A 26,691-nucleotide genomic window follows, 5' to 3' on the forward strand; every position below is an offset into this window, starting at 1 on the left:
CTCAGGCCTCCATTTTCTTTTATTAAAGTGATTTCTCTCCTTTACAAATATGTTATCTCTCACACACACACGCGTGCCCTCACAAGCATACGTACACACACTTGCACACACACATACACACACAGAGGACTTGAAAGGGACAGAGAAACAAGGATAGCCTCCAAACATATTTTTTTTTACAAAGTTTAAAATAGATTACATTTCTGTGCTCTTCAGTCATTACACAATGTACAGACATGATCCATTTAATGATTCATCCTCCCCAAATTGGTAAACAATGAGGATTTTCTATGAAAGAGTATACATAAAAGCTTTTACTTTCAAAGCTAAAGCACTATTTTCCTGCAAAAACAAACCTCAGGCATATATATTAAGTTTATGTATATTCCTTGAGAACACTACAGTAGCAGTGCATAAGTTCGTTCTATAAAAAGATCTGAAAGATGATTTTCAAGAGACTCAACGCATTGTGCTCTCAGATAAAAATCCTAAGTCAAAAGATCAGTTATTATGACAATAACAGTTAAAACTGCATATATATGTTAAAGATCAGAAGAGGCTATAAAGAAATGTAAATAGTTGTGCTTTGGGGACTTTTTTTGGTAAAGTTGTTTTAATAAATATAAACTTAAAAAATGTCTCAGTGACTAATATAAAATAGACACATATCAAGGATTTTCTATACTTGGCTTAGAGTTTAAAGGTGAAAAACATCTCCACATAAAACACCCAGCATCTAGTAATCCCAGTGTGGGCTAGTTGCTTACAGTCAGGAAAAGGGCTAGGAAGAAATAAGTGATTTTTCTCTTCCTATTAACATAAAGCATGATCCAGAGGTAAAGCCAGGGTGAATCGAACAACTAAATAAATGCCTACCTTCCTTTCAAATTCTTAGACCAAATAGAGAAGTCATGCTACTTCTATGAGGGTTAAAGAAAAAAAAAAACCCCACATGCTTGGCATCTGGACCACTACCTATTCTGTAGTTCACCAGATAAATTAAGTATGTCTGGTCTTCTGTGAGATCCTAGGATAGGATAAGCATGATCCCTCAGTACTTTATGCTTTTTTTTTTACCCTCCACATATTAACTGTAAAACTTATTTTAGAAACACCATGGCAACTGTTTATAATGACAGAAGACAAGGTATAATTTACATAGTAACATTGATGTTTGTAATTAGGAAATAAATGTCATTTTATGTTTAGGCTGGTCAGTTTGTTCTTTCAGGCCTTTCACTTGGAAGGACATATGACCTTAATAATCAAGATAAATTAGAAAAAATGTGAGAAAATAGCAGATGTTTTAATTAAAGTCTTTTGCACAATAGCTTTAGATATAAAAAGAATTTCTTCAGATAATTTCCTAGGTGTCACTCAGAAGCATCCTTGCTGTCTGTAACATAATGTGCTAGAGTCCTTCCAATAAAATTAGAGAGTAATTTAAAATATATATTATACATTTGCAAGTATTATAAATCACTCAATAGTTTGTAGCATGTTAATGGAGTGAAGGAGAGATAAAAGGCAGTCCACATTCATATTTGCAAGATAAATTTACTTCAGAAGCCAACTGAATTTCTTGCTCATGTTCTAAGTATAGCCATTGTGATAAGACCTGAAAGAAAAAAAAATTGGAGAACAGTTAAAGTCCTGCATTTTACAAAATCTTCCATTCGATAAGCAATTGTTTAGGTCTCGATGAGCAAATAAAATAGAGCACATAGACAGGCACTCTACCAAGAATTCAAAGTCAGTTTGAATTCAGTTGATATTATACAGAAGAAATCCAATTTATAGCAATGGACAGTCACTGGATAGATTTAATTAAATCACTAATGTCTGGCCATAGCTAATTTTTTAACTATCAACTATCCCTCCCATTTTACCCAGTCACATCAGCTATGATAATAGCAGACATGGCACTTTAAAGTGTCAGTAAAGCCAGCCAACTTCAACAAAAACACATTGAACCACAAAGAGAAGCATAGTATTCCTGCTTGGTTTGTCTCTTTTGAAGAGACTCCATACATGAAAGCATAAAAATTTAATAAATTAAGAATATGCTCAGTGCTAAGTAAGTGGTGTAAAAAAAAGTGAGTGATAAAGTACAGAAAAGGAGGACAATCACATAGGACCAGGACAGGTAGAAAAGATGGCCCAAAAGGTAAAGTTGAAATAAACCTAAAAGATGGACAGGGATGATAAAAAACAATGAGGTCAGCAAGCATTTCAGGTGAGGGAATGGCAAGAGCCAGGACAAGGAGGTGGACCAGACTCTTGAGCTTTTCAAGGTGAATAAATAATCTCACAGGCTGTGATCAAGGATTTATAGAGGGAATCAGCTAGACGAGATTGGCTCAAAGAGGGCTCAGAGTGAAGAGCTGGAGATGCCCAACTACAGAGTCACATTTCCTTCTGTGGACTATGGGGAGGCTCTGATGGCTCTGGAGGAGGCAGTGGCGGTGGTGAAACCAAACCAGAATGGAAATCCATCTGACAGCAATATGATGGAGCATTTGGAGGGTTAAAATAATGGGACGGGGTAGGGGGTGGGGGAAATGGGAAGAGAAAGGACACATATAGAAGGTACGAAGTCAAATTTAGAATTTTGAAATTTTGTTTTTTAATATTTTATTTATTTATTCTTGAGAGAGAGAGAGAGAGAGAGAGAGAGAGAGGCAGGCGCAGAGGGAATAGCAGGCTCCATGCAGGGAGCCCGACGTGGGACTCCATCCCGGGTCTCCAGGATCACGCCCTGGGCCGAAGGCAGGTGCTAAACCGCTGAGCCACATGGGCTGCCCGAGAATTTTGAAATTAAAGAAAAGAGAGCATAGCGGCAGTTGGGTGGCTCAGTTAGTTAAGCGTCTGTCTTGGCTCAGCTCATGATTACAGGGTTTCTGGATCAAACCCCGAGAGGGGCTCTGCACTCAGTGGGGAGCCTGCTTCTCCCTCTCCCTCTCCCCTTGGCTTATGCTTTCCCCCGGCCACCCTCTCTGTCAAATGAATAAATAAAATCTTTTAAAAAATAAAAATAAAAAAAGAGTATACCAAGGAGTACTGAGAGAATCCTGAAAAGAGCTGGCATTTCAGAAGAGGTGACAGGAGACTAGAAGACAGAGTCAGTCATGACTGGAGCCCTGATCCCTGACACATGGCAGGTACTGAGTAACTGTTCAGTTAAACTAATGAGAAGATTCCAAGCCAGGATGCCTGAGAGAATGATTTAACAGGAAGTATGGGAACGGGTTTAAAGAGAGAGGTTCACCGTATTAAACCAGGACACACTGTTCACCTTTGTCACTCACTGTAGGCGCTTTGTCTGTCTCCCTAGGATTGACTCCTACAAGTAAAAATCCTGGATCGTGGAACATAGCTTTTACATTCTTATACATGTTGTATACCATCCAAGTCAGCAAAAGGAAAACAACTGAATACAGGATCAGATGCTAGATCAATAAGCTACAAAGAACTAGCTGGGTGGGTGGGGGGTTGCCTGGCTGGCTTAGTTGGTAGAGCATGTGACTCTTGCTCTGACTCGTGAGTCAGAGCCCCAAACGTGGGGCGGAGTAGAGATTACTTAAATAAATAAACTTACAAAGACAACAAGAAATAAATGTAAGCCAAAAATTAAATCTTGAAATGCACTTTACCTCAACACATGCTTTGGAAGCAATCTTACCTGTTTTTCAAATAAATAAATAAATAAACCAGCACCAGCACCAGCACCAGCACCATTACCACCATTATCAACCCCATACACATGTAACACCAATACCACCCCTGAGCCTACACACATGCCCCACATGGGCCCCAAATGCAGCTCTAAAACACTCACCTAAGATATAAGCAGCCACTAATTTCTGATTCACACTCAAGTGGAGGTAGAGAGGCACCAGCGATTCCACATCCCCCAGCGTAGGAAGCATCAAAGCTGCAATGCACACCACTCCCAGGAAGACAGTCAGTAAACTAGGTCCTGAGGAGACAGTTCTGTTTTCTGTGAAAGAGAAAAACCCCTGAGCTTGTTTCTAAAAATGACCTAAGACCAAGTTCACTCACATTTACTGTCTACCACTCACCAGGATTCTGGTTTTGTCTTATTCCTCTCTTTCCCCATCATTTCCATTCCATGGGGTTGTATCTGCTGGACTTATCTGGAAGCCCATAACTCCTCGGAGTCATTACGGAATGTAATGTTGAAAGGGCATTGTGAGGTAGCAAGTTCCTACTGAAAGATCACCATCCTCCCCCTCCCCCCACCTCACCATCATCTGCAGAAAGTATTCAAGCACGCAACATTTGTATAGGTTTCTAAGATAAACACAGAATTTTTAAAGGGGCTAGAAAGGGATCCCTGGGTGGCGCAGTGGTTTGGCGCCTGCCTTTGGCCCAGGGCGCGATCCTGGAGACCCGGGATCGAATCCCACATCGGGCTCCCGGTGCATGGAGCCTGCTTCTTCCTCCGCCTGTGTCTCTGCCTCTCTCTCTCTCTCTGTGACTATCATAAATAAATAAAAATAAAATTAAAATAAATAAATAAATAAAGGGGCTAGAAATAGAAATTGAAGTCCTGATATTCTCCTCCTGTACCTCTGGGGATGGCTTGTGTCTTACTCCACTTCAGAGCCCAGTGCCTTCTGAGAGGAGCTTAGGTAGTACACAGGTTTGGTCCTAATAACTGTAGCATCCTGCTACCATTTCTGAAAATATTAAAAGCTGCAGAAAGGCACTACTTGAGTGTTTTAAGGCTACCCATGGGGGCACCTGGGTGGCTCAGCTCAGTCAGTGGAGCGTCTGTCTTGGGCTCAGGACATGATCTCAGGGTCCTGGGATCGAGCCCCATCTCAGGCTCCCTGCTCCATGGGGAGTCTGCTTCTCCCTCTTTCCCTTCCCCTCAACCCTACTTGTGCTCTCCCTCTCTCTCTCTCAAATGAATAAAATCTTTTTTAAAAAGCTACCTGTGAAAATTCTTATCTTCTGCTCTATCCCATTTACAGCAAAGAAAGCAGAAACTATCTGGCAACTATTATGCTAAATGAAATAAACCAGTCACAAAAGGACAAATACTTCATGAATCCACTTACATGAAGTATCTACAACAGTCAAACTCAGAACCAGCCAGTAGAATGGTGGTTACGAGGGACTGGGGGTATGTTTAAAATGGGACTTACTAGTCATGGGCATAAAGTCTCAATTAAGCAAGATGAGTAAGTTCTAGAGATCTGCTACACAACACTGTACCTATAGTTAACAATATTGTATTGTACACTTAAAATTTTGTGAGTGGAGTAGATCGGACGTTAAGTGTTCTTACGACAGAAAAATAAAATTTAAAAAACGTCATCGGGCCTGCTATTCTACCGTTCTTGCTGTATGTGTGCAATATTCATACCCATATTTTTTTTTTCATACCCATATTTTTAAGAAACCCAACAGCATATTCTGTCCTATAGCTGTTCCCACTACCCTTCTTTCATTAAAAGGAATAGCCAACAGCAACATAATCTTGTGTTTTATTAATGAAATAACACTGTTCATTTTATTATTAAATGCAACTTTTCTAAATTATTAATTTAGCTGTTGTGTGAAGTTTAATTGAGCCTTGCCAAAGCCAGATAGGTAAAAACAAATTCAAATTTTATAGTAATTACTGCTTGAGATGAAACAACAGTATAAATATCTAAAAGAAAGTCTTATTTCATTTAATAAGTGAAGTATCTTTGTATTTGTTACAGAGATAAGCTTTTAAGGAAAACATTTATGATTACTACACTGCTGACTGCAGACCCACAATAAAGATAATTTCAAGGAATTTTTAGTATTTAGAGAAATTCCAAATACATTTGCATAGATGCCTGCAATTTTTCAAAATGGAAATAGCTTTTCTCCTGATACTACAAGATTGTTGTAAAAACTTTATGGAGATATAGAAAACAAAGTTTCCTGATCAGTCTCATTCTCCTAGACATAACAGTTAGGCTGGTATAGATCCTTTCAGATTTTACAAGACCCACATAAACATGTAAAAAATTTTCTTGACATAAATGAGACCACAATATACGTACTATTCTATAACTGTTTTTTCCTCTCAGAAATATGTTTGTGCCTCTTTCTACGTCAATGCACAACCATCTATCTTTCTATCAGATCTTTGTAAATAAATGCCTGCCTGGCATCCCATCTTATGAATATTCATAATTTAATCCAATCTCCAGTCCAATTGATGGACTTTTAGGTCATTTTCAATCTTTTCCTATTATAAACAATAATAAAGAGTGTAATTTTCTTAAGCCAGAGGGCACGGACTGTGACACTGCATCAACACAGCAGTTCATTAGTAATGTAATTAAGACAAACTCACTACGATTCAGCTGCATCTTTTTAAAACATCTTTTTAATAACCTGGGCTTTGGTATTTTGTTAAAGTATGCTTTGTGGGTTTCTCTTAAATTTCTGTTAAATGAAAAAAAAATATATATATATACATACTTCTGCACACAGACAAGGCCTGGAAAGTAACATGGAACACTTACATAAGCAGATCTGTTAAGTGTGTGGGATTGTAGGTGCTGCTTTCCTTTCCGAATTTGTTACTGCTATGTCTTTTATAGTACAATCAAGTCGAGAAGAAATTTCTTATTTTCCTGCCTTTTGATACATTTATAAAAATATATTTATAAAATCTTTCACGATCTAGCCTCTGACCATTTTCTGGCTGGTTCACATAGCCGTACAACATTGCGCTCGTGTTACATCTAATAATCATCTCTCCAAGCTAAAGATGGGCAAAAATAATGATATTTCAAACCCCACACCCCCGAACAATCTCGATTTGCTTCAACATTTTAGTTCAGAGAAACTTGATGAACAAACCAGAGAATTCTACATACTGGCAATCACACATAACTTACTATTAATTCAAAAAACGGAAGTGAAAAATATCAGTTTGTCAACACAGGCTAAATCAGTCACCCTCCTACTGTATTACAGAAGAATACCTTACTCAGTTTCTGGCCACATTATTAGAAACATTGGGGTATAACTACTTGTAAACTGGACGTGCTCTACTGTGCTGTTGCCCTTGCTCTCAAGAGTGGCAAGAGCCATGGAAACCTTGTAAGACAAAGAAAATCAATCCAACAGACCCTACCAGATGAAACGCACACATACACTACTCTGTGCTGGGCACTCTGCACTAGTGGACAAGGACATGAGAGTTAACCAGACAAATAAGGGGTGTGCTTTTGTTGAGCTTCCTGACATGGATGGCTTAGAGAGTTGGTTGGTTTTTTTTTTTCAAAAGAGAAATCACCTCATTTGTTAACCTACTTTGATTTTACAATTAGAAGAATTCACTAATATACTTTCGATACCAAATGCTCACTGTCAAAGTAAAGTAAGAGTAAAATGCTCAATTAACACAACTGTCATTATTTATCCTTTTAGGATGATTTTCACCTGAATTCTAATAAATTTTAAAATAAAGGAGGGAGGGATCCCTGGGTGGCGCAGCGGTTTGGCGCCTGCCTTTGGCCCAGGGCGCGATCCTGGAGACCCGGGATCGAATCCCACATCAGGCTCCCGGTGCATGGAGCCTGCTTCTCCCTGTGCCTGTGTCTCTGCCTCTCTCTCTCTCTCTCTCTCTGTGTGACTATCATAAATAAATAAAAATTAAAAAAATAATAATAAAGGAGGGATGCCTGGGCAGCTCAGTGGTTTGAGTGTCTGCCTTCAGCTCAGGGCATGATCCTGGGGGTCTTGGGATCGAGTCTGCATTAGGCTCCCTACAGGGAGTCTGCTTCTCCCCCTGCCTGTGTTTCTGCCTCTCTGTGTCTCTCATGAATAAATAAATTTTTAAAAATTAAAGTAAAAAACAAAAAAAGGAAAAAAATATAAAACTAAACTTTTAATCCTTTTGGGGAGGGACTCTTTAACTGGTCTGTTAAATACAGAAATTAGCCGGTGACCATTTTTCTTTAAAGTATGAATTTAACATCAAAAAACAAATACTCATTTAATCACTTTTCTTATTCTAGAGGAGGCATTAAGGGAGAATCATTTCCATAAACATTTATAAGCCAACCTCACAATACTGATCAGAGATCAAAGTGACATTTACCAGAAGCTCTCTCTTTCAGCTTCTAAAGAGGAAAATCTGGTCCTATCAGGCAATAAGAGTTGCTGAGAAGAAGCAATCTACTGGCTACTAGCTAGGCCCTCGTCTTAGTGTCACCAGAAAATCTGGGTACTCCCTACACAGACGGAGGAGACTCTTGCCCACAGCAATCAAAGAGGCATTACTCCCTGTGTTATCCAAATAAATACTCTAAGATGAACAAACTGATAGGGATATGTGAATTCATGTAATGACAAGTAGATTTGTTTTTAATTCCTCATAGATAATGTTGCAATTTCAAGGACAGCTGCTATCACATTCATATATCACTATCAAAAAGTTTCCATGTTTTTCTATGGAAAATTTTATCTTCCTCCCCTTATAATGGGGTTGGAAGGAGATAATGAGACGTTAAGAGGGAGGAGGAATGACGTCCAAAGGGTTGAATATGAGGATAGTGTCAATGTTGAAAGAATATATCATAACACTTCTGAATATCTAAGCTGGAAGGAAATGAGGAATGGAGAGGGATTCAATTAATAGCCCACAGGGGATATTATAATCTACTTAGTTTAATTAACTTCAACTTTAATGAGATTTTTTTTTTTCAAAATAATATGAACAGTGCACCAGGCTTGGCCTATTGCCAAACACAATCTCTTTCCTTCTTCGAACTAATTAAATGAGAAAGGATACAGGAAAGTCACAGAAACAAAAGTAAGGGGGCTGCATTCTCGGGTCTACACATTTCCCAGGTTTATAGCAACACAGTGGCTGAGAGCTTTTCTCCCCACTTCAGGTCCAGCTCTAGGCCTCCTGGTGTGATTTTAGGTACCTGATCTCTAGTTAGGTTCCATTTTGAAGCAGTAGGTTAGGTGGGAAAGTGGCAGATCATTTCTCTAGTAATTATCCTCAGTCCTTGATTATTTTCAAGTTAGAAATGTGTGACAACCGCCAGAGGGCTTTCCAAGCAACCCCAAACTACCTGGTTGGAAGGACTGCTCAAAAAAGAAACTTTCAGTTAAATGTTCCTTTATTCTTTTTTCCTCTTCTTCCTTTTGTTGTTCTTTTGCAGATGGGAGAAGAATAGCCACAACCTCTTTCCTTCCTAAAGCCTTCCTCTGGCTCTGTTCGGACACTTGGAGACGGAACTTGTCTTTCACGCCATAGTGACAGGACTGAACATCTCTATGACGAATCACACTGAAAACATTAAAAAATAGATGCTGTTTAGGTTTCTGGGGACCCGTCAAACAGAATTCAGCCAGAGATTTCATATAGGAGAACATGAACTGTAACCAAATACCCAAATAGAGAAATTTGCTAACTGATGCTAAAAAAAAAAAAGAAAGAAAACAACAAAAAACACAGCATAACCCAAAAGGAAATGGGTGATTCTAAAATATTTGATGAAAACCACATACTCTACAACATAGAATAAAAGTCTGAAGTAAAAGGACGATAGGTAAAGAAAATTCCTTTGAGCAATGAGGTTTTTTCCCCCTTGGGATCTGCAGGCAACAACAGTTACCAAATAGGATATATGAAATGGTTTATTCCCCACAAAAATATCATGGATTTCTAGGCCACTTATTTATCATGCAACTAACGAGCCTCACCTAGACTCAAAATCAAAAGCCGTGCACACAGGTAAAAACAAGCAATTGAGTAAGTAAGTAACCAGTATGACCAATGCCATGGAAGGCTAACAATACATTTATGTATTCCTCTGAAAAGAGTATAAAGTAGTTCACATTTTATGAGAGTTATCTACAATTCCACGTATCTTACTTTGTTCGTAATAGAGAACACAAACCAATTAGGCCAAAGATAACACATTTCTTTGGCAAGAGACTACATTTCTTTGGAATAGTTCTTGCTTATTGTGTATTGAATGGAAATCAAACCTGTGAAAACACGTCCTCTAAAGATATATCATTTCATGGATATGGGAGGCTGAAAATATATTCAGAGGAAAAAACTTCTGCTTCTCATTCTCATGGAAGATTTAAACAAATACAGTTTACTTGGTAGCTTAAATTAAGAGCTGGTCAATGGATCCATCTGGTCACCACTAGCTCTAAAGTGAAAATTAAATATGAACAGCTTGAACAAACAACCATTTATCTGACACTCTAAGACGAAATTATCTGGAAGAGCTCAGATAACCTTTTACAGATGAGTAGTTACACACTTGCTTCCTGTTTGCAGAGATTAACTTCCAGGCTTATTAGCTGAATCATTTCAGATGAACTTCTATTACCATTGTTCTGTGAATGTAGTATTATTAGTTTCCCAAATGTCACTATAATAGGATGTTCCAAAGAAAGCTAGAGTCCCTGTTACAGCTAGAGAAATTTAAAGGAATGAGTTAGAACTTGACCTTCATAAGCGACCCCGCTATAATGACAAGTACAACAACTGAGATGTTCACAGAAATATTAACTTACACGTTAGCTCCAGCATCATGAAATACTACTAAGTATCTGGTCGACCTGTTTGGAATCTTAGGGGCTTCTTTAAGAATTGTGAGGGACTGAGGTTCCTGGGTGGCTCAGTCAGTAAAGCATCTGCCTTTGGCTCAGGTCATGATCCTGGGGTCCTGGGATTGAGCCCCACATCGGGCTCCCTGCTCAGTGGGGAGCCTGCTTCTCACTCTCTCTTTGCCCGCCACTCCCCCTGCTTGTGCATTCTTGCTCTCAAAGAAACCAACAACTTTTAAAAAAATAAAGAAAATAAAAAATTGGGAGAGACTCAAACTTCCAGCAAAAGATTCAATATGGCATAAATGCCTATGGGGGAATGGCTTCAAGAGATTCTTTACAAGTTAAACACATAAATATTAACACACTTAAAACATGTTACCAGGAAGGGATTTTTGACTTACATATCCACACAACACTGAGGCTTTACTGCACCTGCAGCATCAGCGACAACATACTTATTTGGAGTAGTACACAAAACTGAAAGAAAAAGTCACAATGGCCATTAGTGTCTTTCAAAAATTAGTTTCTACAAGTAAACAATTAGTAGGGACTAGTTACAATCCATAAGAGAGACCTAGGAGACTCACCTTTGAACTTTAAGGCAAACTCATAGGGATTATATAGCGTCAACACTTGCTTATGTGTTGACTGGTCATCTGCATAAAATATTAGCTCCGTGGGAAACACAAAAACGGGAAGATTTCCTTCCACTAACTCTGGCTGTCTTTTTTGTTGATGCATTGGCTCTGAATCCCCCTTGCTGCAGCTTCTGTTTTTACAGTCTCAAATCTATTTTGGACTTTCCTTAAGTCAGTTAGTTAAAAACTCCAAAGCATTTTGGCAATCTAGAAAGAGAAGAAGAGAGAAGGAGGTCGAATGATACCCGTGTTCATTGGTCATCTCTCCAACAAAAAGCATGCTCAGCTTGCATTAAAACAGGTCCCCAAGTCATTTAAAGATGCCTATGGATTCTTCCTCTTGGCTTACTTGTACAGGTTGTACAAAACTATGCAAAGAAATTTACAGATGCTCATTTCACATTCAAAATTTCAACCTATGATAGGGCACCTGGGTGACTCAGTGACTGAGCATCTCCCTTTGGCTTAGGTTGTGATACCGGGGTCCTGGGATCTAGTCCGGCATTGGGCTCCCCGCAGAGAGACTGCTTCACCTTCTGCCTATGTCTCTGCCCCTCTCTGTGTCTCTCATGAATAAATAAAATCTTTATAAAAAATATTTCAACCTATGACAAATCACACAAATACTAGAATAAAGAAGTCTTTCTACCTCAAATTAATCACCCTATTTCAAAGAGGTGAGATCAAAGGCACATGGCTTTTTTTAAAACCCCAGTGCCTGGGTGGCTTAGTCGGTAAAGCGTCTGCCTTTGGCTCAGGTCATGATCCTAGGGTCCTGGAATCGAGCCCAAGTCGGGCTCCCTGCTCAGCGCAGAGCCTGCTTCTCTCTCTCCCTCTGCCCACCACTCCCTCTGCTTGTGCACTCTTGCTGTCTCTCTGCCAAATAAATAAAATAATAAGAAACAGATTAAAAAGAATAAAACCTTGGATTTCTTATAAGTAAGATTAAGTATTGTCACAACTGATTTTATGTGAGCTCGTTGGTATTCTCAAAGACTAGAAAATATAAAACAAAGTAAGTTTCCATGAGTTATGGGAGAAAAACCATGAGACTGACTTTTGCACTCATTTCAACAATGCCTTAATAGTGTCTTCTGGCAGCATGGGTGGAAGAGTGCTTTTCATCTTTTTCCTACCAAAAACCCAAGACAAGCAAAAATGTCTCGAAGGGAAGCTGAATATCCCCACTTGTGAAGGAGTCCTTGGGAGCTTCCTATGAGAATTCAAAGTCAATAAAGAGGCTCTGGCATGCAAATGGCACCGTGCCTTCCCCCCACATCAAGTACACAGGCTACATGAGAGCTATTTTCTTCCAACTTAGAGACCTTTTGGATTCCTTCTGGGGTTCTTGAATATGTTCTAAATAGTGTAGCTGGGAGAAGTCTGTCTGATAGGTGTGATGTTTCTATGTTTATTTCCTAAGCTAATTTTAATCAACAACATTGTTATTTAGCCTGCATCCTAAGAATGTGGCTTTTGAAAATGCAAAAGCTAAAACAATACAATCACAGAAAATGTTTTATTTTTCTCTCTGTAGATGACACCTTTAAAACCAGCCATAAACCATTTAATACTTCGTGTCCCAGTTCCCACACCTGCAAAAAGCAATAGAACACAAGATTAAACTGTTTGCTTTTACCAGCTAGAAGGGGCTGCTGTGCAGATTCTGCTTGAGGCCTTTCCAACTTTTATCAAATATGATAGGGTATAATCATGTATGCAAATTGTTAGTTTCTTTCAGCTGAACACCTATTATAAGCCAGGAACTATGTCAGGAGCTGGGCAGAGATATCACGACCACCCTGCTCTTGAAAGACTCAAATTGAGGGGCGCCTGGGTGGCACAGTTGGTTGAACGACCAACTCTTAGTTTTGGCTCAGGTCACGATCTCAGGGTCATGAGATTGAGCCCTGTGACAAGCTCTGCACTCAGTGCAGAGTCCGCCTGAGATTCTCTCTCCTCTGCTTGTGCTTGCTCTCTAAATAATAAAATCTTTTTTTAAAAGACTCAAATCTAATTCAAACAATATTTAAGCTACCTCTAGGAAGCTTAAATACTTTTTTTCCCCTGGGGCTCTGCTTTTACTGGGTTTGAGGATTTTGTGGGCTCATACTTTATTGGTGGATTCAGAACATCAGAGTGGAAATTTAAAGTGTAGGAAGAGAAACAAAAACAAAAACAACAAAACAAATGACCCAACTGATCAGTTACTGAAATCAACCAAATCTTTAAAACACTGCGGGGGAGGGGACCTGGCTCTCTGTCCTGTGACCGGCAATCTCGGAAGTGGATGCTTCAGCCATCAGACCCTAGGTGGCTCAGCGGTTGGGCGCCTCCCTTTGGCTCAGGGCGTGATCCTGGGACCCAGAATAGAGTCCTGCATTGGGCTCCCTGCGAGGAGCCTGCTTCTCCCTCTACCTATGTCTCTGCCTCTCTGTGTCTCTCATGAATAAATAAATAAATCTAAAAAAAATAAGCTACCTCTATTATAATGCATACCACTATATATATATTTAAGTGCTAGGGAACTAGAAGATGACATGAATAATTCTGCCTGGAAGAGAGGCCCAGAGATGATACCGGAGGTAGTCCCTAAAGGGGAAAAAAAAAGGTATACACTCCTGGGGCAGGGTGGGTGGCACAAGGAAGGGCATTCTGACCTAGGAAATAGCATACGCCAAGGAACAGAAATGTGAAGGTGAGGGACAATGCTAGGAAGATCATAATCCACAAGCTATCCCAGATCATCCTTCTACTTCCTTTCCATACACTTTACAGCATGCACACATGTAGCTCATGACAGTGTTGGATTGGTTTTGGTTTTTGTTTTTGTTTTTTTGACCGAGCTGAAAGGGCCTATTGATATTTTTATTAGTAACAACATTTAATATGTATATCAGTCATAACAGATTACAAACTTTTTATTAATTAAATATACAGAATTAATTAATACATGCAATGCTTTAGCACTTACTGTAGACCAGGCAGTGTTCTAAGTGTTTGCTGTTGTTATTAAATTAGGAAGAGACAGAGACAAATAATGTCAGCAGGCCTCCTGCCTGCAATCCAGCATTTCTACTCTAGCAAACTGTCTGTTGTAATACAATAAAACTAAGATTATTCTGAAGAGCATCTGACAAAATCATTCTAATTTTGAGTTTTTATTTGCCACAAATTTCTTTCTTTTGCTAAGGGCCATACACACTGCTATTTGGATAATGTGCTCTAAGAACTTTGTTTTTTTTTTTTTCAGTAGAAAATAATTAGCTCTATTACTTTCTTAGTTAGCTTGGCTATAGAAACACAACATCCGAGTTTGCCATTACTAAATAGTATTCAACATCTCATTCTAAAACATTAGGATGAGGGGATCCCTGAGTGGTTCAGCGGTTTAGCACCTGCCTTCGGCCCAGGGTGTAATCCTGGAGTCTTGGGATCAAGTCCCACATCAGGCTCCCTGCATGGAGCCTGCTTCTCCCTCTCTCTCTGTGTCTCTCATAAATAAATAAAATCTTTTTTTAAAAAAATAAATAAAACATTAGGATGAGAATTCAGCTTAGGATAAAAGGTGACGTGGCATCTCTGATTTCTGGAAAATAGTTTAGTCAGTAAATGTTGGTAAAACCAGGTATCCACCTAGGGAAAAGAAAGTTGAATTTATCCCTTACTCCTTACAAAATTCCAACAGTTTATTAAAGGGTAAATTCCAAATGCATCAAAGTTTTAAGTGTAGAAAAAGAAAACTGTAAAATACTAGAAACTATGGGAAATCTTTTTTTCTCTTACAGAATCTGAGGCTTTCTAACAACCAGAAACCAAAAAGTATTGCTAAATGTGACTATATAAAAACACTTAAAATGCCAGGTACAAAAACTTTTAAGCAAAACCAAAATGACTTTTTCAATCACAGGCCAGATCTGATTTCCCTACTATATGTAGAGGAAATACAAATTATTATGAAAAAGCACTCATTATAAAAATGAGCAAATGTTGGACACCTGGGTGGCTCAGTGGTTGAGCATTTGCCTCCGGCTCAGGTGGTGATCCTGGAGTCCTGAGATGGAGTCCTGCATCAGGCTCCCCCCAGGGAACTTGCTTCTCCCTGTGCCTATGTCTCTGCCTCTGTGTGTCCCTTATGAATGAATAAATAAAATCTTTAAAAGGAAAAAAATGAGCAAATGCTATAATATTTTATAGACAAGGGCCAATTGTTTTTTAAACTTACCAAAAGAGATGTAATCTCACAAGAGAAGAACTAAAGCTATACTGGAATACATGTTTTACTTGCCAGATTGGCAAAAATCAACAACTCTGACAGCACACAGTGGGAGCAACCAGGCATGTTCCTAACATTGCTGACGGGGATATAAATTGGCACACTGGCTCTACCTGCCAAAAGTAAACACGCATGTCCTCGGATCTAGAGATGCTACTTCGAGGAATTCATTGAGCATAAATATTCCTCTTGTGTAGAAGTATGTATGCGGAACTGTTTTAATCTCAGTTCTGAGGATTAAATAAAATGATTTATGGGAGGTGCCCAGAACAAAGCCTGGTGCTCAGTAAGGGTTAGCTGTTGTGGCCAATAGAAGACTGGATACAGCTCAACTGTCCCTTACAGGGTGTTGATGAAATAAAGTATGATGTAGCCACTCGTTGGGACACCAGGTATCTGTCAAGAAGAAAGAGGAAGCTCTTTGTGTAGTATGGGTACAGACTGATAGTCAAGTGTAGTGTTAAGTGAGAAAAGCAAGGTACAATGCAGAGTAGAGAGTACGGCACCATTTGTGTGGGAGACAGAGGTTTCCTGGCTCTGGGTAAATGATCTGTGGAAGGATGGCCAGGGCTGGCCCCAGAGAAACCCACTGAGTGGCCAGGAACTGGGGTAGAAGGGTAGTTTCCTCTGGACACCTTTTTGTATCTTTCAAATTCTGAACCCTATGAATGCCTATTCAAAAGTTTTGTGTAGGGAAGCCCATGTGGCTTAGTGGTTTAATGCCATCTTCAGCCCAGGGCGTGACCCTGGAGACCCAGGATCGAGTCCCACGTCAGGCTCCCTGCATGGAGCCTGCTTCTCTCTCTGCCTCTCTGTCTCATGAATAAATAAATAAATAATTTTTTAAAAACCAAAAGTTTTGTGTGGGGTTTGTTTTTCTAGTGGAACTGAACAACTCCTCCTCCAGGGCCTGATCTGAAAAAGGTGCCAGTTTTGAAACTCAGGAAGAAATTTAGAAACAATGTGTGAAAAACCTCTGTTAATTGCATTTTCCAATTCATGATCCTTTCCTAACACCCAAAATCTTTTTTTTTTTTATTTATGATAGTCACAGAGAGAGAGAGAGAGGCAGAAACACAGGCGGAGGGAGAAGCAGGCTCCATGCACTGGGAGCCTGATGTGGGATTCGATCCCGGGTCTCCAGGATCGCGCCCTGGGCCAAAGGCAGGCGCCAAACCGCTGCGCCACCCAGGGATCCCTAACACCCAAAATCTTAAACTATGTCTTAAATACTATGATTTCAATTCTTTAAAATCATTTTATATGCAACAGAAACTCATTACAGTGAGAAAACAAAGGTTTAAGAGGACTGGAAAACTGATGAAAATGTGCAACTTTTTGTTTTAAAGGAGTATGACATTTTATAAATCAAGCTGGGAAGTCAAAATTAAGCACCCAGAACAAGCACTAAACTCTTGGTTCCAACCTGAAGAGGGGGTTAGTTGGCACAAGTCAGAGTAGGAATTTCGCTTGTTTTACGTAATGGTTTAGTAGAAGTCTTTGTTTTTTATTTTGAAGCTTTCCTTTTACAAGTTGAGTATGTACACTTTTCCCCATGAATTGTGAATAAATAGGTTGTCTACCCCCAGTCACTGCTACAGAAGCATTTCATTGGTTTTAGCAGTTTATTATTTCTTTTTGTACTCCTGTTCCCATTTCTCACTTATCTCGGCTAAGAGATACATTGCCTCCTGAACTCCGACCAATGGAAATTAGGGAGGAATTTTTTTTAAAGATTTTATTTAATTATTCATGAGACTGAGAGAGAGAGGGAGAGAGAGAGATACAGGCAGAGGGAGAAGCAGGCTCCATGCAGGGAGCCCGACGTGGGACTCGATCCCAGGTCTCCAGGATCACGCCCTGGGCTGAAGGTGGTGCTAAACCGCTGAGCCACCGGGTGTCCCATTAGGGAGGAATTAGCAGCAGGTCACCAGAGCAATATCCAAGATTCTGCCAACAAACATAATGAAGCAGAACACCTGCCTCTAATTGATGGTCTTCCGGATAATAACACTTTCTCTTTGCTCCTGTCCATACTGCAAAATGATAAAGTGCAAAAATTCTGGGGAGAGATTATACACTAAACCAGTAAAACCTTACTACAAATCGGTTTATGAGGTTGCTTTCCAAAAGTCAAACATAACATGAAGTCAAAGAATGTGCGCTCCCAGCCCTTCTCATTGTACCTATGGGAAAGTAGGCTCAGGATAGTTAAGGGACTTACTATCCAAGGTTGCACAAGATACTGGAGACAAATCTCTGGTCTCCAGACTCACCCTTCCCTATACGGTACCTACCATCTCTTCTGTGTCCTTTTCAAAAGTCCTGCCTCGGAGGCTCACTGTCACACATGTCCTCATCCCTAGAAGTGGTCCCTGCTTTCCAGAAAAGTTCTCAAAGGATGATCCAAAATTCCAAGTCTTTTTTTTTTTTTAAGATTTTATTTATTTATTCACGAGAGACAGAGAGAGAAAGAGAGAGAGAGAGGCAGAGACACAGGCCGAGGGAGAAGCAGGCTCCATGCAGGGAGCCTGACGTGGGACTCAATCCTGGGTCTCCAGGATCGCTCCCTGAGCTGAAGTCAGCGCTAAACCGAAGAGCCACCCGGTCTGCCCTAAAATTCCAAGTCTTGATGCATGTGCTGCCTTTTCAGTTTTATGAAGAACAACAACTGAGAGACAATTTCACTTACTAAGTTAGGCATGCTTTCTTTTCCTGATTCGGAAAGACGACCGACGGCTATCAGGAGCTAACCATTAGGGCATTGGTAATTAAGGTTTATTTTATTCTACCTCTCTGGAATGCAAATGTCCCTCCATCCATCAAAGCCTCGTTCAAATTTCCCCTCTTTGTGGTCTTCCTCTACTTCTCTGATCTATGTGACCTCATTAAGTTTATGACATGGTCTTTTAATGTATTTGCCAAATTGACTGAATATTCTAACATTTGCTTTGTGTGGATTAATTTGGACTCCCCAGATGTCAAGCAGAATGCCATATTGTTTTTCTGTGGGGTCTGTTTGTTTCTTTGTTTTGGTTTTTGGCTTTTTTTCACCCTGCATATACCCAAGCTCGGTGTTAGGCACTTAGCAGATACTGAACTGATCAGTTTGCCGACAGGTGTTTACTAATAATGGTCTCCTCCATCCAGGAGCATTCCTCTTCCTCGTGGCTAAACACACTTTGTCCATAAAATAAAAGACAGGAAAAGAATCCCCATTAAAGGACCAGGAAATCTACAGTAGCTGCTTACCGTGGGCTGGGGAGGAGGGGAGTGGAGAACAGAGAATCTGCACTTCCAGCTGCCTCTCCCCATCCACCCCCACACCCCCTCCCACCTGCTTCCCTCTCATCACTAGCCTGGCTCCTAGGTGCCCAGCTAGGCTCGGCACAGCCCTGACCTTACAGAGACACCATGCAGCTGGCAGCTGGTAGTGCAGGAACTGCCTTGTCCGTTTCCTCTGTACCAAAGGCCCAGAAATGCAATCATGAATGAAATTTGAAAGGAAACCTTATGTGTGTACACCACCTTGTGACCAGTCTGCAAACTACTCTTACACACACACACACACACACACACACACACACACACACGCCTAAACATGTGAAGTCCTCACAAGCTCCACCATCAGTTCTGGGAGAGCATTGGCCAGAAGTGTGATTATTTTTTGTCTTCCTCACTTTAGATTGACCAGAAGGAGGAAAAGATCAGACTGAGATAACGTGGGAGTTTCAATACCTTTGCTCACCACAGATTCAAACTGGAGATTTAAAACAGAAACCATTTTAAAACTATATGGTCATGGGATGCCTAGGTGGCTCCGAGGTGGAATGTCTGCCTTTGCCTCAGGTTGTGGTCCCAGGGTCCTGAGATCGAGTCCCACATCAGGCTCCCCAAAGGGAGCCTTCTTCTCTCGCTGCCTACGTCTGTGTCTCTCATTATAAATTATTTAAAGAAAGAACTTCTACAAAAATAAAAGCATATTGTCATTTGCCCTCTCCCCTACTTTTTTTTTTTTTTTTTGGAAAGAGGAGGCTGTGAGAAAATCAAATAAAGTAAGTGGTCCTTGGAGATGCTTGTACTTAAGTGGTTTAAAGTCTGAAACTGCTAAGGATAATTGGGGGGTACAGACTTCCACAGAAACTGGTGACCCATCTGCTTGGCCACAGTGCCCCAGCTCCTTACTGCCTCTCCCTGTCTCTCGCTTGTGTTTATACTGATTAGGGTCCCCAGCTCTACCTCGGGGCCAGCTCCCATTTATCTGGGCACAAGGGCTATCTATCTCCTTCCTCCATACCTGGCACACTCTGCCAATGGGCAGGGAAAATATTGAACAGTTATGAGCGATAAGCTCTCTTTGCTTTAGTCTCACTATTATCCAAGCCTCTTTTTCCTTCCATTTCATTAGCTTGACTCTCTTCCTCCATATATCTCCAGTACTGTCCATTAGGATTTTTAATGGTTGGTATATTCCTTTTTTTAAAAAAAAAAGATTTTATTTATTTATTAATGACACACACACAGAGGCAGAGACACAGGCAGAGGGAGAAACAGGCTCCATGCAGGGAGTCCGACGTGGTACTGATCCCAGGTCTCCAGTATCACGCCCTGGGCCAAAGGCGTTGCTAAACCGCTGAGCCACCCAGGCTGCCCTGGCTGGTATATTCCTAAAGTCTTTCACAAGCAATGTCCTAATGTCCACTTTATAGGTTCAACTGTTCATGGCACAATATGAAGCCATTTTGTTTCTACACACTTTCTTGGGTTGTTTGTGTGTGTGTGTGTGTGTGTAATTTGATGCCTTTCCAAAGGGACCTACCTGCTATAAATAATGTGGTGATGGGCTATTACATATTCAAATTGGAAAAGTTGAGTTGTGTATCATTTAAGATTTTGAAAAATAAGGATGCCTAGCAGCGTGTTTTAAAACCGTTTTTCTTAAAGCTAGGTATTTCCCATCTTTGTTTTACAGTATCTCAATGTCTTCAGGTATTTTAAGATGTATGTGCGATTCTCAAAGCAAAACCTATATTAACTCACTATATGAAGTACACATATTGCTACCTATATGGCACTCTCCAGAGTTTTAAGATCACAAATTCATTTACGGAACATTAACTGAACACTTATTATGTGCTAGGCCCTGCACTGAGGAATATGCAGAAGAGATGAAAACATGGTCTTAGCCCTTGAAAAACTAAGTCTGGCAGGAAAAACATATATCCATGGTAATTAGGATATGATGTGACAAGTGTTAAAATGCTGGCAGATAAAAAAGCTCTATGAGCATAAAGAAAGTGACGGTCTGCCTTAAATAGGAGGTTGCAGTAGGAGTGGAGAGGGGGGTGACTTCCAGGAAGAAGATGTGTAGAAGCATGAAAGGGACTCTTAAGATGAGCTTTGGCACTGCACATGGTTAAAAAATAGCATGTATGGGGGAGTGGCAAGAGATGGTGAAAAATCTTGCAATCCAAGTTTGGGGGTGGAGGCTGGATTCTGGCTGCCAGTGGTTCTCAAAATGAGGTACTGGACCAGCAGCAGCAGCAGCAGCAACTTCACCTGGGAACCTGTTAGAAATGCAAATTCTTGGATCCCAGGCTGGACCTACTGCCCCCACAATTCTGGGATTGGGGCCCAGTCATCTGTATTTTCACAAGCCTCTGGATGATTCTAATGCAGACTGTCCTTTGAGAACCACTGCATCTGACGATGGGAAACCTCTGAGAGGTCTTAGGCCCAGAACGGACTGGATAAGATCTAGAAGTAGGAAACTGGTTGCTGCTGACCAGTCAAGCACACCACCAGACTCCAGAGAAGTTACAGTAAAATCCAAGTGTAAGTCTTGAATCAATGTGACATGAAGGAATGAGGGCCTAGATGAAGTCAAGAGGAACAGAAGGAAACAGATTTTAGAGAGGTTTTCCAGGTGGCCCAGATTCAATCAGGTGAGTAGGATAGATAGATCCATACAAAAGTGTGACTGAAAGGGTTTTTACATAAAAGCTGTAACCTTGTCAAAGGTATCAACCACTAGGTGTTTTAAGAAAGAAGTGTTCCAGGGCGACTGGGGGGCTCAGTGGGGAAGTGTCTGCCTTTGGCTCAGGTCACAATCCCAGTGGGATCAAGCTCTGCATGGGACTCCCTGCTCAGCAGGGAGTCTGCTTCTCCCTCTCTCTTTGCTGCTCCCCCTCCCTGCTTGTGTTCTGTCAAATAAATGGATAAATTTTTTTTAAAAAGGAAGGAGTGTTCTACACAGTCCCTAGAAAAAGAAGGCAAGATGGAGCACAACGTCTGTGTTTCCAGTGTCAAAAGCAAGGGGTGCCCAGGCTTACCCCTGAATCTTCTGGTCAGCTTCTACTTCTCACTGGAAGTTAGTCAACAGGCATTCATATTAACATAATAACCTTTTGTGAGTTTGGTTAGATTGAATCAAACCTTGACACTGATACAATTTTGAGGATGTGCTGGCAAAATCAAATCTCAAATGCTGGAGAGCAGAAAAAAGGCATTGGTTCTGGAGATCTTACCAAGAAACTGCCAAGGTAAGACTCAATGCTAGAGCCTTCGCTTCCTCCTCACTTCATCACTGATCACATAGCCCACTTAATTCAGGAAGAAGCTGGAATGAATGAAAAGAATCACCCTGTACTATGCCCTGAAGGCCAAGAAAGTCAGGCGTAACTGTTCTAATTTTGGAGGTAGGATTTAGCTGAAGCAATCTTCAATTTCCTGATGGAGATGAGAGGGGTACAGGTCAACCCATCTGGCTAATTTACTTAATGAGAATTTTGTAAAGCACAATCCCTATTTCTGTTAGGACTCTGGATACTTCCTGTTATGCATGGCATGTTCTTCCAGCTGATACCAATAACTTGGCCTATTTGACCACCTTATTTTGTCCAAGAATAATTCCCAATCAATTATTGCACTATTTTATGAAATTTGAGAGCTCTAAGGGACCCTGGAGATTAAAACAAAACTTTCATATTATAGATAAGGAAACAGAGGGCCTTAAAGAGTAAATCACTTCATCTATTTATTGCAGGGCAAGATTCTCTAGAATACTACAAGATGGCAAAACAAGATTCAGAGCAACACAGATAATCTCATTTAAATTTTAGACAATATTTAAAATTCCGCTATTTTCCATTTTAAACGTTTTAAAAACAGAAAAAGAAGAGTAGCAAATAACTTACTTTATTGGGCTATTACAGGATGGGGAAGCTTTTCTTGTAGTTTCTTAACTTCTTTTCACAAATTAGAGTTTAAGGGGCACCTGGGTGGCTCAGTTGGTTAAGCATCTGACTCTTCATTTCGGCTCTCAGGTCATGATCTCAAGGGCGTGGGATCAAGCCCCAACTTGGGCTCCTTGCCAGGTATGGAACCTTTCTAAGATTCTCTCTCCCTCTACCTCTGCCCCTACCCTCTAAAAGAAATAAAGAGGAAGGAAAGAAAGAAAGAAAGATAGATAGATAGATAGATTAGAGTTAAAATGTCAAAGCTTCAGGAGAAAATAATTAAAAATAAAAAATTGGAGAAGAAAATGTGCACGAACAATTTAAGGGGAGACACATGCATTATTTTATAAGCTATTTTGACTTTATACAAAGGGCTGACTTTATACTGAATATTGTCCATTACATCTAATTATATATTACATGTAAAGGGACTCTATCACCACTACTCCTTACAGATTTGAGAAACTCCAAATTTTCAAATATCCCAGGATTTGAGTAAACCTTGTATTCTGAGAGTTCTAGAAATGCTTCAGAAACTACTTTATCTGGTATCCTGTTTGGGTATGTAGGCATGAACAACTTGAAAGACACATGTGGCTCGGTTTCCTGTTTTCCAAACTCCCCACTGCTTTCTACCAAATACATAGGTAACCTAGAAGCTGGTGTCCACTCCCTGGTCAATAACCTGTATATAGCACTTTATAGGCAGATTTCCAAGTACTTAAAGGAAACATGGACAAGGCTTTCGTCAATGAGAATATATTCAATTCCAGGTGTGCCTTTGCTGAAAAAAAAAGTAGACTTTTCCTCTCCTCTCTGGAATTCACATTAAGAATGCAACGCATTCCAACAGAACAGGACTGCTTTTTAGGCAAGATCCAAAGGATCCCATTTTCCAGGTCTGCGTCCATCTCTTATTTCCCTCAAAGGTCAAAAATCCGGGGCCATTTTCATTTAATATTTCGCCCTCTCGCTCCCCGATGTGAGGTCTCTTGGATTCTAGCAGGGCAGAAAAGCGACTTCTGTCGGAGAGGGCAGATGTCAGTTACTTTACCCAGAGGGGAAACCGCAGAACATCGATTAAGGGCTGGAGGGCAGGAGAGGGAGTATCAAACGGTCCGTCCTGGAACTGGAGCTCCACCTGATTGGGGCCCAGCCTTTCCAGCCTTCGTCCCCATACCGGCCGGCTCCATGTGAAACCGGTCATGTGAGCCTGTTTACAGCCGAGCAGCTGGTGCAACCATCAGGATCCGTGCGGAGGTCCAGGAAGGGGGACGGATGCAGGCCACGTCTTCCCGCCACCCCCCGCCACTATTCCACGAAGTCGTTCGCTCCCCCTCTCCAGCCCACTTTCACCTCCCTCCAGCCATCCCGGGACGCCCCGCTCCAGCCCCACCGATCTCCTTCCAGTTGATCGCCCGGAGGAACTGGCTGGGTTGGGGAAAGGAAGAGTTAGGGCGAGGACGGTGACACCTCGAAGGGGGAGTCAGCCTCCCTCCCCTAGCCCTCCTCGCCACATCCGCCAAAGAGTTGTCCCCGGAGTCTCATCCCCGGGGCAACCGAACTCTGCCGGGCGGGCACCGGGAGGATCCCGAGCCCGCTGCCTCCGCCTGGGCACGAGAAAGGCAGGCACGGGCCGGCCGGACCCTGGGGCCGGGCTCCGCGGGCGGCGGGGCAGCTGACAGTCAGAGATGGGGCAGAGACGGCTCCCTCTTGCCCGCTCCCCACCTTCCACCCACAGCCCGGCGCCGCCGAGCCCCGCTGCCAGTCACAGAGCCAGCTCGGGGGTTGGGTACGGCTCGTTCTTTGCGCGGGGTCTCCCGGTAACGTAACTTCCACGTCTTCCCGAAGTCGGAGGAAGTGGGTGACGGGACGGGGGGAGGGGGACTCTCACCTCGGCAACACCGGCTCCTCGGAAAGCAGCTGCGACTGCTCCTCCGGTCCTTTGTCAGCGTCTCTAGGCTGCACTGCCTGCTGGGATACCGGAGGACTCAAATGCCACCTCTCCCCGCCCTCGAGGATGAGCTGCGGTTGGGGGCGGGTAGGAAGAGGGAGAAGAGGCGGAGCCTGGGGGCGGGCCGGGGCCCGGGGGCGGGGCCTCCTGCCTGCCACCTGGCCTCTCGGGTTTCTTCCTCCGTGCTCCAAACTTCTTCCTGCTGTCCAGGACCCGTCCCTCCTCCCTTCTCCCCTACCTCTCCTCCTGCCTCCCCTCGAGGAGACCGGAGACGCTGAGGGTCATCTCTCTTTGCACTTGTCAGGCAGCACCTTCCATTCGTTCCCCCTTCTTCCTCCCCTACGTGCACGCGGCGCGCACACAAGTACAGGCAGTGAGTCCCCGAAGCTGGCCGATTCTATCGCTGAGACACCTCTTACTGCCCACCCTTCGCCACTCCCTCCTCAGTGCCGCAGGCTCAGCATAGGCCCCATGACTTTTGTGGCCTTCTGGTTGGGCTCTCTGCCTCCACTCCAGCGTTTGCCCACACCATCTCATCTCCCGGACGGCAACCAGAGGGATTTATCTACGACGTAAAGGTGACCTGCTACTGTTCGACTTAAAACCTTTGGATGCCTCAGAAGTGCCTACAGCCCCTCAGCCTAGTATAAAAGGTCCTCTGTAATCCCTTTATGATGCACCCAATACTCTAACCCAATATACTAGGCATCCCTGGAAGGCAATGAGGCCAGGGACAACGCTGGCCCCAAATACTCCCCCTTGAAAGGAAGCCGCACTGTCTGTAATGTTCATAGGCTCCTTGAAATATCATTAAAGATGGGATACTGAGAATTAAAAGTTAATGCTGTTCAGAAAGGCAGAGTAAGTTGCCGCTGCCACAGGTGCCCTCCCTGAACGGCCCAGAGAATTCTCCCTGGTTGCCCTACATGAGCAATGGGCTGCCAATAGATCGCCCTTGGGCTCAGGCTTCTGATGCCTTTGTTCATGGAATTTTTTCTGTCTTTGGAATACCTACCCATCTTTCAAGGCCCAGTGGAAATGCTACGTCCTCCAATAAACCTTCCAGGATCTTCCACGAGAACTATCACCTCCAGCTCCATCACCATAGAATGTTGCTTATTCTGCTTTGCAATTCTTCCTGACTTAATGACCAGTTGTGTATTATGTCTTCCTTTCTCTCCTACCTAGACAGTGAATTCCTCAAAGTGACCCACAGCTGCCAGCACGATGCCTAATCCAGAAAAGGCCATCAGTATAATTGGGTGAAATGAAATCCTTCATCTTCACTGTATCCGGAGCCCTAAGTAGGCCCAGAAAGGAGCCTAGGCAAGGCTTCACTAGGACATCATCTTGACCCAGCCACATGTCACTTTGCAAACAAACTGGTTAGACAGCAGAGCATTGCAATTGCAAAAGGCCCAAAGCTTGTACTTACCTTGCAGGTCAGACTGGTTTGTGGTATAATATGTGGTTGTGGAAAATGTAACTGGTACAGTTCACATGAAAATCCAATGTAGACAGATTTTATGGTGACACAGAAAATGACTTGAGTTTCCCAAGGCAGAAATATCTCCTCCTTTGGGAGGTTTTGGGCTCCTATTTGCCTCAGGCTATACCCTTGGGCCCCATATACCTTCAGACTTTGTATGCTGTGTTACACAGTATTCGTTTCAAAATCAGGCATCTTGCTTTATGTTGTTCTTGCATCATTTAATACATATTTGTTTTTTCTCCAATTATATTACAAACTACACTCTGACAGGTTTCCTCACCCCTAAAATAGGGACAGGAATCCTTGGCTTACCCAGTTTACTAGGCTTTTAGGAGGTTCTAATGTGGTGATATTTATAGTATACTTGATAATGTAACTATAGGATGCTCTTCAAACATAAGGTCTGTTTTATTATTAAAAGTCTTTACACTCTACTACGTAGTATGTGTGTTTGAGATTCCACATTAGGACTCAGAGCCTTCATTGCA

At 41.9% G+C, this 26,691-nt stretch overlaps 1 protein-coding gene across 2 annotated transcripts; it reads right to left on the minus strand.

Annotated features, from left to right (window-relative positions):
* MOSPD1 (motile sperm domain containing 1) lies at positions 1-24,788 on the minus strand. Of its 2 annotated transcripts, XM_041742024.1 has the most exons (7): positions 24,652-24,713; positions 22,716-22,945; positions 11,193-11,450; positions 11,007-11,082; positions 9,105-9,322; positions 3,839-4,000; positions 1-1,618 (listed from the first exon to the last, which is right to left on the minus strand). In XM_041742024.1, exons 3-7 carry the CDS (start codon positions 11,344-11,346, stop codon positions 1,587-1,589), a joined length of 642 nt encoding a protein of 213 aa, XP_041597958.1. In that variant the 5' UTR covers positions 11,347-11,450; positions 22,716-22,945; positions 24,652-24,713; the 3' UTR covers positions 1-1,586. The 2 variants fall into 2 exon arrangements, with proteins under 2 accessions (XP_041597958.1, XP_041597959.1); XM_041742025.1 differs by lacking the exon at positions 22,716-22,945 and having other exon boundaries at positions 24,652-24,788.
* Between the last annotated feature and the right edge of the window lie 1,903 nt (positions 24,789-26,691).

This window comes from Vulpes lagopus, chromosome X, assembly GCF_018345385.1.
Source record: "Vulpes lagopus strain Blue_001 chromosome X, ASM1834538v1, whole genome shotgun sequence".
Lineage (NCBI taxonomy): Eukaryota > Metazoa > Chordata > Mammalia > Carnivora > Canidae > Vulpes > Vulpes lagopus.